General features: G+C 44.7%; 1 protein-coding gene across 1 annotated transcript in view; it reads right to left on the bottom strand.

The window, feature by feature from the left end:
* The window catches only part of caskin1 (CASK interacting protein 1), a 711,174-nt gene that overhangs the window by 107,784 nt on the left and 588,060 nt on the right, over positions 1 to 15,330 (bottom strand). Inside the window, exons 8-10 of the mRNA XM_070856774.1 lie at positions 13,948 to 14,056; positions 12,838 to 12,932; positions 9,166 to 9,283 (exon numbers count right to left, since the gene is read on the bottom strand). Of these exons, the coding sequence (XP_070712875.1) occupies positions 9,166 to 9,283; positions 12,838 to 12,932; positions 13,948 to 14,056 (322 nt within the window). The remainder of the gene's footprint in view (positions 1 to 9,165; positions 9,284 to 12,837; positions 12,933 to 13,947; positions 14,057 to 15,330) is intronic.

Below are 15,330 nucleotides of genomic sequence, written 5' to 3'. Positions count from 1 at the left end.
GGCTAAAGGGATCAAGGGGTATGGAGAGAAAGCAGGGAAGGGGTACTGAGGTGAATGATCAGCCATGATCTTATTGAATGGTGGTGCAGGCTCGAAGGGCCGAATGACCTACTCCTGCAACTATTTTCTATGTTTCTAGTTTGTGCAGAAAATTGCCTGAAAACGGTGCCTCTTTTAGGTAACACTGCCAGTGCCAGGTTTAAAATCCTTGAGAGATGAAGTCTCATACCGATCACCTGAAACACCTCCGTTCAGTCTGCTAGCGTGACCCTGAGCTTCCAGTCGCTTGACATTTTTAATTCACTGCCCCACTCCACTCTGACCTCTCTGCCCTTGGCCTCTCTGTCACTGTTCCAGTGAAGCTCAATGGAAGCTCAAGGAACAGCACCTCATCTTTTGAGTCGGCACTTTACAGTCTTCCAGACTCTCAGAATCATAGAATTATAGAATCATAGAATGATTACAGCACAGAAGGCCATTCGGCCCATCGAGCCTATGCCGGCTCTCAGATAGACCCACTCCCCCGCCCTATCCCTGTGGCCCTGCAAATGTTTTTCTTTTAGATACTTATCCAATTCCCCTTCGAAAGATAAGATTGTCTGTCTCGACCACCCATTCAGGCAATGCATTCCAGATCTTAACCACTCACTACGTAAAAAAAGTTTTTCCGTATGTCGCCTTTGGTTCTTTTGCCAATCACCTTAAATCTATGTCCTCTGGTTCTCGCCCCTTCCGCCAATGGGAACAGTTTCTCTCTATCTACTCTGTCCAGACTCCTAATGATTTTGAACACCTCTATCAAAACATTCAAGTCATTAACATATATCAAGAAAAGCAGTGGTCCTGGAACTGACCCCTGGGGAACCACTGTATAGCTTCCTCCAGTCCGAAAAACAACTGTTCACCACAACTCTCTGTTTCCTATCACTTAGCCAATTCTGTATCCATGCTGCCACTATCCCTTTTATTCCATGGGCTACAACTTTGCTGGCAAGCCAATTATGTGACACTTTGTCGAACGCCTTTTGAAAATCCATGCATTACCCTCATCAACCCTATCTGTTACCTCATCAAAAAACTCTCAAGTTGGTTAAACATGATTTGCCTTTAACAAATCCTCGCTGGCTTTCCTTAATTAATCCACACCTATCCAATGTTAATTTTGTCCCTGATTACTGTTTCTAAAAGTTTCCCCGCTACCGAGGTTAAACTGACTGGCCTGTAGTTGCTGGGTTTAACCTTACACCCTTTTTTGAACATTGGTGTAACATTTGCAATTTTCCAGTCCTCTGGCACCACCCTCATATCTAAGGAGGATTGGAAGATTATAGCCAGTACCTCCGCGATTTCCTCCCTCAATTCCCATAGCATCCTAGTATGCATTCCATCCACTCCCAGCGATTTATCTATTTTAAGTACAGCCAGCCTTTCAAATGCCTCCACTTTATCAATTTTTTTCCTATCAAGTATCTCCACTGCCTCCTGCTTCACTATATCTATGGCAGCATCCTCTTCCTTGATGAAGACAGATGCAAAGTACTCGTTTAGTACACCCTCTGCCTCCCATGCATAGGTCTCCTTTTTGGTCCCAAAATCGGCCCCATCCCTCCTCTTATTAATTACCCGTTTACTATTTATGTGCCTATAGATAACTTTGGCTGCCATTCTATTCTCATACCCTCTCTTTGCTCTTCTTATTTTTTTTTCACTTCTCCTTTGACCTTTCTATATGTATAGCCTGATTCTCAGATGTATTTGCAACCTGACATCTGTCATACGCAATCTTTTTCTGCTTCATCATGTTGTTTATCTGTTTCGGCATCCAGGAAGCCCTGACTTTAGTTGCCTGCCTTTCCCCCCAGATGGCATGTACCTCAACTGTACCTGAACTATTTCCTCTTTAAAGGCAGCCCATTGATCCACAACAGTTTTGCCTGCCAATCTTCGATTCCAGTTTCCCCGGGCCAGATCCGTTCGCATCCCACTGAAATTAGCCTTCCCCCAGTTAAACATTTTTACTCTAGATTGCTCCCTGTCTTTTTCCATAGCTAATCTAAACCTATGATACTATGATTACTGTTCCCTATATGTTCCCCTACTGACACTTGCTCCACCTGACCCACCTCATTCCCCAGAACCAGATCCAGCAATGCCTCCTCCCTTGTCGGGCCGGAAACATACTGACCAAGAAAGTTCTCCTGAATACACTTCAGAAATTCTTCCCCTTCTCTGCTCTTTACACTATTACTATCCCATTCTATATTAGGATAATTGAAGTCCCCCATTATTACTACTCTATAGTTCTTGCACCTCTCTGTAATTTCTCTGCAAATTTGCTCCTCTATATTTTTCCCACTATTTGGTGGTCTATAGAATACACCTAGTAATGTAATGACACCTCTATTATTTCTTAACTCTAGCCATATAGATTCTGTCCATGACCCCTCCAGAACATCCTCCCTCTCCAGCACTGTATCATTCTCCTTAACCAATACTTTCACATCACCTCCTATCTTTCCTTCCCCATCTTTCCTGAACACCTTATAACCAGGAATATTTAATACCCAGTCCTGTTACTGAGTTCAACAATTTCAGATCATAGCCACTGCTCCCATTTTTCTAGACAGCAGCTGTTGGGAATGATTCTGCTGTTGCCATTTACAGCTCCTCTAGACCCATCTTTTGTTTCTCTCCTTGCCCCATTACCATCCCTTTTGCCTTGCACTATCATCCCTTTTGTTATTTAATCACCCCTGCCTTCCACCCTATCACAGATTTTCCAGTTTGTTCTTTCCTCCCCTTTCTCTTGCGTAAACCTGTACATCTTTAACTTTTTCCAGTTCTGATGAAAGATCATCAACTTGAAACGTTAGCTCTGTGCCTCTCTCCACAGATGCTGCCCGACCTGCTGAGTATTTCCAGTATTTTCTGCTTTTATTTCTGATTACCTGGAACTTGGTTAAGTGAATGAACAATTGAATGCATCTGGCAAGTAGATCTATAAACACATCTATAGCATTACTGACTACTGTGTAAACTGCTCTAAGGTAGTGACATAAAGGCAACACTGGCTCACTTCCATAATGCAATCCATTTATGTGGAGATTTATTTGTTCTGAGTTCTATTAGTCTGAATGAGGCTTCCACTTCATTTATATCAGTCATTAATTCTACTTTGGGAGGGTATGTTGTTCACAATTCCTTCTGAATCCCTGGAGGAAGTAATTTGTTAAATACCCTTCTCTCCTGAATGTACCAACTATGGGAACAAACCACACCCTGGTACCTCAGTCCAAAGACCATTCTTCACCTGTGAGCTTCAACGGAGAGCGCAGGCAAGCTATTTGACAGTGAGGGGCATCACAGTCAAGCCCGATCTTGTCCTCAGCATGTGTCTCCCCACGCACACACTTTCAGCAGAGTCACTGGCTAATTTCTCCCCTTTCTGATCGAGAGCACCTTGGCTATAATACCCATACTGCCATGTTGCTTGAGATCAGTAACTCAGCACAGGCGAAGGATCAAACCTGGTACCTTCTGGTTTATATAGCGCGGGTAGATGTTTCATGCTGCCTTTACCAATTAACCCACCGGGGAAGCTGTGTAGAACTAGGTCTAGAATAGTATAAATGATTACAAATGTCACCGCCCTTACCGTGTTAATTCACAGATATTTAAACATGGATATTACAGTTATGAAGTGTAGTAGTTAATGTTACTGGATTAGTAATTGAGAGGCCTGGACTAATAATTCAGATGAAAATGAGTTCAAATCCCACCAGGGCAGTTTGAGAATTGGAATTCAGTTCAAAAAAAATCTGGAATTAAAAAGCTGTCATCAGTAAAAATGGCCATGAAGCTGTCAAATTGTTCTAAAAGCCCAACTGGTTCACTAATGTTCTTTAGGGAAGGAAACATGCCATCATTACCCGGTCTGCGCTATATGAGACACCAGTCCCTCAACGGCTCTTAACTGCTCTCTGAAGTGGCCTAGCAAACCATTCATTCAGTCGGACAACTAGGAGATGGGCAATAAATGCCGGCCTTGCCAGTGCCACATCCCAAAAAGGAATTTAAAATAGGATATTTCACAATAAAACCATAAACCACATTAAGTTTATTGAATGACCACTTTATACCAAATAATTTGGTGGCATAAAGCTGTTAATTAATTCTGAGCAGTGTGTGTCAGTGGGAATGTGAAGCTTACTTCATGCTGAAAGGCTGGTAGCTTTACTGAACTTCACGCCCCTATTGGCACCTGACTGAGCTCTTTGATTAGCTTATATCTAACGAGCAAGCCCTGGCTCGGTACTCGGAGCAATAGGTCAGAGTTCAGACAGAAACAGCCCTGAAATTATAGCCCCATTTAGGGATGTACAGCGAGCCGTATAAGAACCCTGAATTATCCCGACCAAATCAGTATGGGTTTAGTCGCAAATACCTTTTCAAACCAACCGAAGGTTTCTGCCTGAGTAGAAAAAGAAAATATTGACGTGTGCGCATGAGGCGCTAAGTGTCCTCGCCCCCGTGTAATTCCGCATCCCAATACAGGAGTCTCCTTTATCATGGCATCTGCGAGTGGAGATGTGTCACTCTAATAGGTGGGTGGCTTTTTAATTAAAGTTTAAGATAATGTTTAAAATGTTATATACCTGGTAGTCAGCTCAAGGGAGGATAGGTACTCATCTCCAGCAAGTGGGGTGCTTACACTCTCTGCTGCTTTTAGTGGTCTGAGTGGTTGTGGAATGGGGTGAGGGGTTTGTGATGGTGGGTCATGGAGGCTCTTGTATGTGATATAACTTTGTTCATGGCAGACACACCCTTCTCCCACCATCACACTGATCACTTCCAGAGATTCAACGGGATCAGAAAGCCACATTAGTGTCAATCCTGTGTGTTGCCGTCAGACTCTGTCTGCATATTAATGACTCGCTTTTATTCAGGAGCGGCGCCACCAAGAAGGAGAAATGGGAGGAATGGTGCAGGGAGATCATCAGTCTCTATTTCACAAGCACTCTCCCGTTCCCGGATATTTAATATAAAACCAGTTGGTTTGCTTCTGGTCGCTTGATACCGTGAGGTCTCAGACTACACCGGTCTTCCCTCATGGTCTCGACTTCTCAACCCCAGCTTCTGTTCTAAGGCATTGGGCTGGATTTTCCAGTGCTGCCAGCCTCGGATTTCACCCGGGAGGGGCGGCAATAGCAGCGCTGAGTGCTTCTGGGCAGGCGGTTAGCTTCCAGTGCCCCGCGGGGGTTTTCGGGGTCGATTTTGCGGGGGCGCAGAGCCGTACCGCCCGGAAGAGTTGTGCTGGTGTGCAACGTCGGCTCGCTTTTGGACTTCCACCCGACCTGCAACGCGCCTTGCTGGGACCGTCTGAAAAAACGGGCGGTCCAACCTATACCAGCTGCAGTAAGGTAAGTAATGTCCATCTCAGGTAAGTGATTTTTCTTTTATTTGTTTTTGCGATTTATGTTGTGGTGGTGTGGGCTATGGACTGGGAATCTTTTTGGTGTTTTTTTTTTCAAGTTTTCTTTTCTCCCCAGGCCTCTCTTCGAGCGCACCCGGGCAGGCTCTTTAGCTCGGGATTTTCCTATGCTTAGCCGGCCTAGAACCCTAAAGGTTTGTATACAACACCTCTAGCAATCCACCCCACATTCAGGGCCCAGCTGCCCAATTTTGATGACTGAGGCGCAAACTGTTCCCGGGTGCAAATTTTACCGCCCTGAAATCAGCAAAGCCGAAAATCCAGCCCTTGGGTCTTTATCTTTCCCAATACCTTGAATATTAGGATCTCATAAGCTGCAGCACGTCCCTGATTTCATCTCTTGATACATTGTCCAAAGATGATCTCATTGCATCGAAACTGTAAACCTATTCCTTACAAACACAGTTACTGTTTCAGGCACTGTGGAACTTCTCCTCACTATGCTCCCTTTATTAATGTTGATACTGCCTCTCTCTTGTTGATGTTCGCTGAGATACCCACTACAAGTTCACTGATAGGCACACAACACAATGAGGAATGTCAACCCCCAGTGCTATCTTTAATACGAACCTCGGAGGTGTTCTGCAGCCACTTGGCAGGACGTTTCTAATACCCGCTGATTTACTATCAAGAGTTGCCTGGCGATGGGTGACTAGAACGGAGTCAATCCCTGCTAATATTCTTGGTAAAGATGATCTAATAAGAAATTTCCCCTTACATCGAAAGTACATAGAAACATAGAAACATAGCATGTTGGCCTTCATAGCCATTTGTGTATAGGAGCAGGGAGGTCTTACTGCAGTTGTACAGGGCCTTGGTAAGGCCACACCTTGAATATTGTATACAGTTTTGGTCTTCTAATCTGAGGAAGGACATTCTTCCTATTGAGGGAGTGCAGTGAAGGTTCACCAGACTGATTCTCGGGATGGCAGGGCTGACATATGAAGAAAGACTGGATTGACTAGGTTTATATTCACTGGAATTTAGAAGAATGAGAAGGGATCTCATAGAAACATATACAATTCTGATGGGACTGGACAGGTTAGAAGCAGGAAGAATGTTCTCGATGTTGGGGAAGTCCAGAACCAGGGGTCACAGTCTAAGGATAAGGGGTAAGCCATTTAGGACCGAGATGAGGAGAAACTTCTTCACTCAGAGAATTCTGATCCTGTAGAATTCTCTACCACAGAAAGTTGTTGAGGCCAGTTCATTACATATATTCAAAAGGGAGTTAGATGTGGCCCTTACAGCTAAAGGGATCAAGGGGTATGGAGAGAAAGCAGGAATAGGGTACTGAAACGGCATGATCAGTCATTTTCATGCAGCTATTTTCTATGTTTCTATGGGCCCAAGTTTCCACATGATAAAAAACGGGTGCCCCTCCGAGCTGGGCGCCAGTTTTTCGCGCCGAAAACGGCGCTGGAAAAAAAACGCGCGATTCTGGAGCTCCATGTCTGCTTGGCACGGCGCCCAGGGGGGCGGAGCCTACCACTCACGCCGATTTTGTAAGTGGGAGGGGGCAGGTACCATTTAAATTAGTTTTTTTCCTGCCGGCAACCCTGCGCGTGCGCATTGGAGCGTTCGTGCACGCGCAGTGTGAAGGAAACATTGGCACTCGGCCATTTTTGTAGTTCTTTGTAGCCGTTTAATTTTAGAACATTTTTTAATAAAAGCACATTGCCATCAGCACTGAGGCTTCTTGCAGCAGTGAGAAGGCTGCAGGAAGCCTCAGAAAGTTGAGGCAGCCGTTTCCCTCCTCCCCCCCCCCGCGGGAACGAACGGCTACCTCCTTCCACCCCTCCGCGGGAACGAACGGCTGCCTCCTCCTCCTCCTCCTCCTCCCCTCCCCCCCCCGCCGCGTGAACGAAAGGCTTCCCACCCCCCCTGCGGGAACGAATGGCTTCCCCCCCCCCGCGGGAACAAACGGCTGCCTCAACTTGTGAGGCTTCCTGCAGCATTCTCCCTGGTTGAAGCACTTTCACACAGGTAGGAAGATGGTTTATTTAATCTTTTCTTAGAAACATAGAAACATAGACAATAGGTGCAGGAGTAGGCCATTCGGCCCTTCTAGCCTGCACCGCCATTCAATGAGTTCATGGCTGAACATTCAACTTCAGTACCCCATTCCTGCTTTCTCGCCATACCCCTTGATCCCCCTAGTAGTAAGGGCCTCATCTAACTCCTTTTTGCTTATAAATTTTTATTCAGGTTGGATTTATTTGTATAATATTTGTATAAGTATAAATAAGGATTTATTATAGAATTTAATGACTTCCCTACCCACCCCCCACCTCGTTCTGGACGCCTAACTTGTAACCTGCGCCTGATTTTTTAATGTGTAGACAAGGTTTTTTCAGTTCTACAAAAATCTTCACTTGCTCCATTCTAAGTTAGTTTGGAGTACGTTTTCACTGTGGAAACTTTCAAATCAGGTGTCAGTGGCCGGACACGCCCCCTTTTGAAGAAAAAAATTCTGTTCCAAAGTGAAACTGTTCTACCTGACTAGAACTGCAGAAAAAAAAATGTGGAGAATTGCGATTTCTAAGATAGTCCGTTCTCCACCAGTTGCTCCTAAAAATCAGGCGCAAATCATGTGGAAACTTGGGCCCCATGTTTTTATGAAAGTACAGCACAGAAACAAGCCATTCAGCCCAACTGGTCCATGTTGCCGTTTATGCTCCACACAGGCTTTCTCCTAGCCCTCTTCATATCACCCTATCAACATAACCATCTATTCCTGTCTCACTTGTGTAATCTTATCTAGTAATCAATACCTGAACCAAGCAGGTCTGCAGCACTGCAGGGCAACTGCTGAGGCCTAATCATCCAGCTTGGCTCACTGACTGTACTAGAGGGATACAGTTGGCATTTCACACACATTATCTTGTTGCAATGGGCATATTTCAATGGTCATGTGATATACACAAGGCGGTTACTTCTAATTTTTTATCGGTGGTTCTTAAAGCTAGAATTATTTAGTATTTACAATGGCAGACGCAGACCTAACTTTCACAATTAAATTACGCATTTCACTAAACTCAGAATCAGTCACTGCAGAGGAGAAAATTAAAGAAACCCAACTGTCACTCTAATCTCACTGCTCAGACCATTTACATACACTCCAACCTCAATCACTATTTACACACACGCTCCAATCTCAAACACCATTTACACACACACCCCAACCTTAATCACTACTTGCACAGACACTGCAAACTCCAGACTTTTAAAGATAAATAAAAGGTACTTGCTGAACTTCCAACAGATATTTCCTGTGATATGAAATTGCATTTTCAAACCAATGTACTTTATGAACCAACTGCGTAGTTACATATTTATTAAAAAAACGTGATTTAATTAACCTGGCAAATATAAAATTGGGTTTCATATAAAAATAAAAAATTAGTAAGAAAAAATTATTTTCAATTTTATAAAATGAAAAGTTACCAAATTATACATTTGGAAGTGTTATTTGCTGCTTAATTCCTCATTTTGGATATGATCAAATAATGAATATGCATCAGTTTCCTGCAATCTTTAATAGCGATCAATATTAAAAAACATTTCATTAAAAAAAAAAGACTCGATGTCTTGTTATATTTTTGTTTGGCTTCTTGAAGCACTTTTAATCAAGCTTTCTATGACAAAGATGAAGAGGCATAACTGCATTTTACCTGATCGCTTGTTAATCACTTCTGCAATAGATGATGGGAAGTAGCCCACTCTGTCATTGCCCGTTCTGTTGTCATGGATACAGCCTTTCCACCTCCCATCAGGATGCTGCTCTAGAACCTGATTGAGGGAAATCAAAGAAAATACAAATTTAAACATCTTCGGAAGAAACTTTGATGACTTTTGTCCTATACAGTGAATGCCAACGGGCTGTGTTTGATGGCATAATCAGTGCGTTAAATAAATAATGGGCCTGAGGTCTTCTCTCAGTTCAGGACATGTAGCCTGTAAATCTGAGAGGCCCATAGGAACCAATAAGATAAGTAAAGCTACAGGCTTACTCTTACTGTCTGAAATTGTGCTGCCCTCTCTAATGAATGTGTCACTTTGTCCTGCAGCAACATCTGTTCCCCATGCTGTCCCGCTCTTCACATGATTAGATTTTGGAAAGAGTTGAAAATGATAAACACAGATTATGCGAAAACCAAGACAAAACGACGGACGTGAGAAAATGGAAGAAGAGAAAAAGGCGAGGTGAATCTAAAAATATTGAGTTAGAAAGAGCAGTGTAAAGCGGGAAAAGAAAGGGGGTAAGTGATTCACCTTATTTTAACTGCCCCACCCAGTTTCTGCCAGGCTGCAGAGCTAAAATTGGGCATTCTAATTAATTTATCAGTGTCTTAGTGAATTTGCAATGGTAACTGCAACAATCGTTACGAAACCCGTTTCTGATAATCCTCATGAAGGGCTTTTCTCTTCTACTTGATGTCTATTGAGGCCTATGGATTGGGAACTGGTTAATACCTCGAGAATATTGTTAATGGTAATGGCTGTGTGTGCAGCACCACCTGCTGCATTCCTGGGGTATTGCTGGGGACCGACAAAAAGGGCCTCATTTTAATTCGGTCGTCATTGGTAAACAAACATTAGCTTATTTGCAAATCAGGACTTGACCCCCATCAAAGTTTCTAAATAACAAACTGTCCTGTTATGAGTTACATTGATTAATACACTAATTTACTGTATTCACTCTCCCTTCAATTGCCTTGTGCCACTCACTATCTCCACACCTGTTTCCAAGTCCTTACCAGTGTTCTATCACTGGCCATTTGGGGGGTGAGGGGTTGGGGGGAGAAAGGGAGGATTAGACTACAGAGTTTCCCTTCATTCCTATCAGGAAGTACCTGGTTGCCACTCAAACATCAACCCACTGAACAGGAGGTGGGTGGGGTGGCTTGACCCATCCACCTCCACGGAGGTGTGTGGGGGACCTGACCCATCCACCTCCATGGCACGAACCTGGTATTGCAGTACTTCCAGGAACGGTGCAGTGGCTCTAGGCCTTTTGGCTAAGAGCATTGGCGCAGAGTGATCCTTGGCGTGTGCAAGGTGACCTCTGGCGTTTGTGATTTGACAAAGAATTGGAACGATTGGCTACGAATTAAAAAAAAAAAAAAAAAATCAACCCACTGAACCATGCTTGATCCGCCTCTGGAATACAATGCTGGCTGCTGCGGTGGGAGCTGACTCTCTGCATTGTCTCCTAGAAGGAGCTGGACCGGTTCTTGGCTCAGACACAGATTGCATTATATAGACGGCAAGTGTCTTCATGGAAAACACTTGGTTCATGTGATCTCCTGGCCTGGTTGTGATCACCTGAGGGGGTCGGAGAGGAATTTTCCAGAGTACTTTTTGCTCTGGGTTTTTTTTTGCCGGGAGTGTGTGCCATGGCTGTGGAGAAGGAGGAGGTAAGAAAGTATCTGGTCACGATGCTCCAGCCATCATGAGGTATGGGGCAGGCTTGATGGACCAGCTGGTCTTTTCCTGCCTGCCAATTTTGTATGTTTGTATGGGGCTCTAAGATGCTGCTAGACCATGTCAAACTCACTGAAAACAGGCTGGGGTCACTGGAGGAAACCTAGCGTCAGCCCGCCTGTACAAGCCAGGGATGAGGCCTTTCACATTGCATGGGCTCTTTTCTGACATCAGGCAAGGTCTTGACCAGAAGTTTGGTGGCAGGGGGCCAGGTGGTGGGAGGAAATGGTTCCATAATATAAACCTGCCATTGAGGTCCATTGTTCTGCTCGAGCCATTTTATGGCCTGGTCAGTCGGTTTACTCGGAAACCGAAGTGAAGGGTAAAGGGCCATAGTGAGGGGCACTGCAAGGTTGAAAAGAATAAAAGAGTTCATGTCAATCAGGAAGTCGTTCTTTAGTAATGCTAGAAGGGAGGAAGGAATGAGGGAGCTGAGGGGTGCCAATGGTTTGGCGGTCCTGAGAAAGAATGATGTTTGTGTGATGAGCTTCGATTTCAACACCTTGGAGATGTCGGAAAGGGGAAAGAGTGTGTAGGACAGTGTGTTTGGGGCTGAATCAGAATGAGTGTGTCTAGAGTATCAGTAAAATAGGAAGAGGCAAGAAAGGTTGGGAGAAGGAGAGAGGTGGTAGGCTAAGGGCAAAAGAGGGACTAGTTATCCTGGACAGGGGAATTTGCTAACACCAGTAGCCCAGAGCACCAAAAGGCTTTCCACGTACTTTTATAGGCTGAAGTAATGGAATGTTGCAATAAGCACAACCACACCAGTGTAAAAGAAGGTGATCATCATCCTCTTCAAAAGACAACCAGCAAATGCACAAAAGTCTCTGGGGGAAAATTGCCCCCTTCTTTAAGGCCCATTACCACCTCTAATGGGGCGGTAAGGCCTTTCCGCAGGGGGCAGGGGGCAGGGCTGACCCATCTGTAATTCATTCCGAGCCGGGGGTGGTGGGAATGGGCTTCTGCTGCACCCAGTGTTTCCGCCCCGCCAGGCCGCCAATCCCTTACCGCCTAGAGGCAACCCCCTTACCGCCCCATGGGGGAAATTGCCCCACAGGAGCACGGCCACCAGTGGTCGGTGCCCCCGACAGCTTCGCAAGGCGGGAAGCTGCAAGTGGCTGGGCAGTGCGGCCGTCCTGAAAGTGGAGTGCGCACTGCCGCAGCCGCCATTTGGTTTTAATTGTTGGCCGATTCTTGAATCGGCCCGACAATGACGGCTGCTGGTTCGACTGGGCCGCCATCAGGCAGCCTAGCACCCCCGCTGGCCCAGCCGAACCCCTCCCTCGTGGCCCTCGTCGGTCTTGCAGCGTCCCTCCCCTTTAAGTGAAGGGGAGGGATGCTGACATCATCACCGCTACACTGACATGGTCACCGCCCCGCTCCCTCGCTAACCCGCCCCTTTACCGCCTCAAACAGTGCTCCAAAGCGCTGGGAGGCGGTGTCAGAGTTAAAGAGTCCAATTTTCTGGGCAGTGCGGCCGTCCTGAAAGTGGAGTGCGCACTGCCACAGCCGCCATTTGGTTTTAATTGTTGGCCGATTCTTACCTCTGACTCCTGCTGGGCGGTAAATTTCAGGGTAATTCAAAGTGTCCTCCCCAATTTTCCGCTGGGGGCAATTTCGGCCCCTCTTTATTTGATCAACATAAAAAACCGTTGAAGAAAGTGTCGCATTCCACAATATCACGATAATCAATATTGTTTATTGAATAGCTATACTGATCCAAAATTTATTTGAAGACTCTTAATGCATTACCTATTTCATTGGGTCAATCTGACATACAAATTCAAATGTATTAATCAGAAATATTGAGTCCAATCAAAATCATAGGATATGGAAGTTTATTAAAATATCACACTTACTGTAATAACGTCTCCTGCTTTCACATTAAGGCTGGTCAGGTCATAATTGTTACAGTAGTCCTTCACAGCCCTGACCTGCAGGGCAGCTGAGGCGTCTGAAAAGACAAAAAGAGGAACCATGATCTGTGGAGATGGCGTCTGGGGACTGGTGAAGATGCTGCACTGGGCTGTCAGGTGACGTGCTGGAGTGCAGCAGGAAAGGACATCCTCTCCCTATACCTTCCCCCCACCTCCTCCTCTACCTCTCTTAGGCATAACACATCCCCTAAAGCAATGTGGGGATGAAATATGACTTGGGTGTGGGACACAAAACAAGCGCCATTGCCCCTGCCGCCCATTATACGTCCTGTGCGATTAGGGTTGCCAACCCTCCAGGATTGCTCTGGAGTCTCCAGTAACTAAAGATTAATCTCCAGGCCAATGTTGCGAGCACACCCGGGAGGGAAATCATTAAGGGCATTAAACAAATTGCCTGGTTTTTTTTCATTTTCTTTGAAGCTTTTGTTTATTAGTCATAAAAATATTGGTCATGGGAAAAACGGGTGTTTGACTGACAGTCAAGAATCATCTAATCGGATAATGAAGAGTCTGTTCACTTTCCATTGGTGCGGGAAGGCGGGGTGCCGCGTGATTGACGTGTCAAGCATCCGATGGCAGGAGTGTGAGGTTGGGGCGGTTGGGCTTGAGCACATAATCTAGGCTGAGTGAGTGCTGCACTGTCGGTGGTGCCGTCTTTTGGATGAGATGTTAAACCGACGCCCTGTCTGCCCTCTCAGGTGGATGTAAAAGATCCCACTGCGGTATTTCTAAGAAAAGCAGGAGAGTTCTCCCCGGTGTCCTGGCCAATATTTATTCCTCAACCAACGCCACAAAAACAGATTATCTGGTCATTATCTCATTGCTGTTTTTTGGAGCTTGCTGTGCGCAAATTGGCTGTCGTGTTTCCTACATTGCAACAGTGACTACACATCAAAGGTACTTTATTGGCTGTGAAGTGCTTTGTGTCCTGGGGACGTGAAAGGCACTATATAAATGCATGTTCTTTCTTTATTTTAGGCTACATAGACACCGCAAGGACAGTCTGAAACATCTTTTTGTTTTTGGCCTTACCTCTGAGCATCTGCTTGATTTCTTTGCTTGCCTGCGTTGCTGTGAATTGATGAACAATGTCCAGGGCAGTCTGATTGTAAGTGTTCTTGATATGTGCATTAATTCCGCTCTGAAACACAATTAAAATCGAGCAACTTTAAGCGTGTAAAAGTATAATTATTGTTAAAGCCCGTCCGTGTACAAATGACAATGCTCAAGTTTCCCATTGAATCAAGAGGTCGAGTGAGTCAAGTGATTAAAAACTACAGGGATTTCTTAGATTCATTTAAGTTTGAAATTGGGATCATGTCTCGATTTTCATTGATAAGTATTGACTAGAGGCTATGTTTGAAAGAGAAAAAAGATATCTAGGAGGCAGTCCCATTTTGCCTTCAACTCACTATGGTTGTAAAATTATTGGTGTTGATCTTGACATTGTGCGATTGTGTAAAACAGGTACTGGCGAGCCTGCAACCTGTTTTATATCTCCCCCCATTTTTATTGCCAGTGAAGTCAAAATAAAAATGGGGAGGGGTGTAAAATGGGCTGCCAACTCGCTATCACCCATTTTACATTATCGCAAAAAGTCAGGATCTACTCCTACTTATGGGTTTGAATCATGCTATGCATTATTTGCAGCGTACTTGTACAAAGGTCCTCGGTCTGCTTTTTAATGAAGGGATTAGCCTGGTTAACATAAGTGGGTTAACACCTATGTTGAATAGCAAGGATAGGAATTTTACACAGGTAAGTTAGTTTGTTGGTTATTAATATCACACAATGCCAATTCACCTTTTTAAAATGTAACTGAGAAATAAAACCCCCTTTTTCTCTCGTGTAAGCACTTTCAAAACAAGTTAAAGGGTCAGTCTGTGAAAGAATTTGAATGCAACATTTCGCCCACTGTGAGTGAATTTGTGCGAATTCAAATCTTTAAACAAGACATGTTGTTGGGCTATATAACTATAGAGGCATCACAGTTGAGCTCAATCCAGCAGAGGTCACTCAAGAGCAGGATCCCTCTTGGATTCCCCCTGCCCAGCTCAAGAATGTGGAGGCCAGCTATGGGCAACCCTACCCCACTCTCCCAACAGGGAAATTCTTGCCCATATTTTGCTAAGATCGTCATCTAAACTCCATAGTTTGACAATACTACTGAACTGCTCGTGAATAAATATACTGTAAAAATAAACATATTCTTGCCAAAATACCGAGTGACTTGCAATGTTGGTGCTATTTACCCCACATCTAGAAAGTGTCCACATTTCACTGGAGTACTGTACTGATGTGCTGTTTAAATAGTATAATTGAACAGTCAGTAATGGTTTTACAATGTAAAATACACAGCAGCTCCGCCAGCATCTGTGAAGTATGGTGTCTCATTCCCTCAGGTTGTGAATTGTT

This window comes from Pristiophorus japonicus, chromosome 15, assembly GCF_044704955.1.
Source record: "Pristiophorus japonicus isolate sPriJap1 chromosome 15, sPriJap1.hap1, whole genome shotgun sequence".
Taxonomy (NCBI): domain Eukaryota; kingdom Metazoa; phylum Chordata; class Chondrichthyes; family Pristiophoridae; genus Pristiophorus; species Pristiophorus japonicus.
The sequence above is the reverse complement of the archived record's forward strand: the minus strand, read 5'-3'. Positions and strand labels throughout refer to the sequence as shown.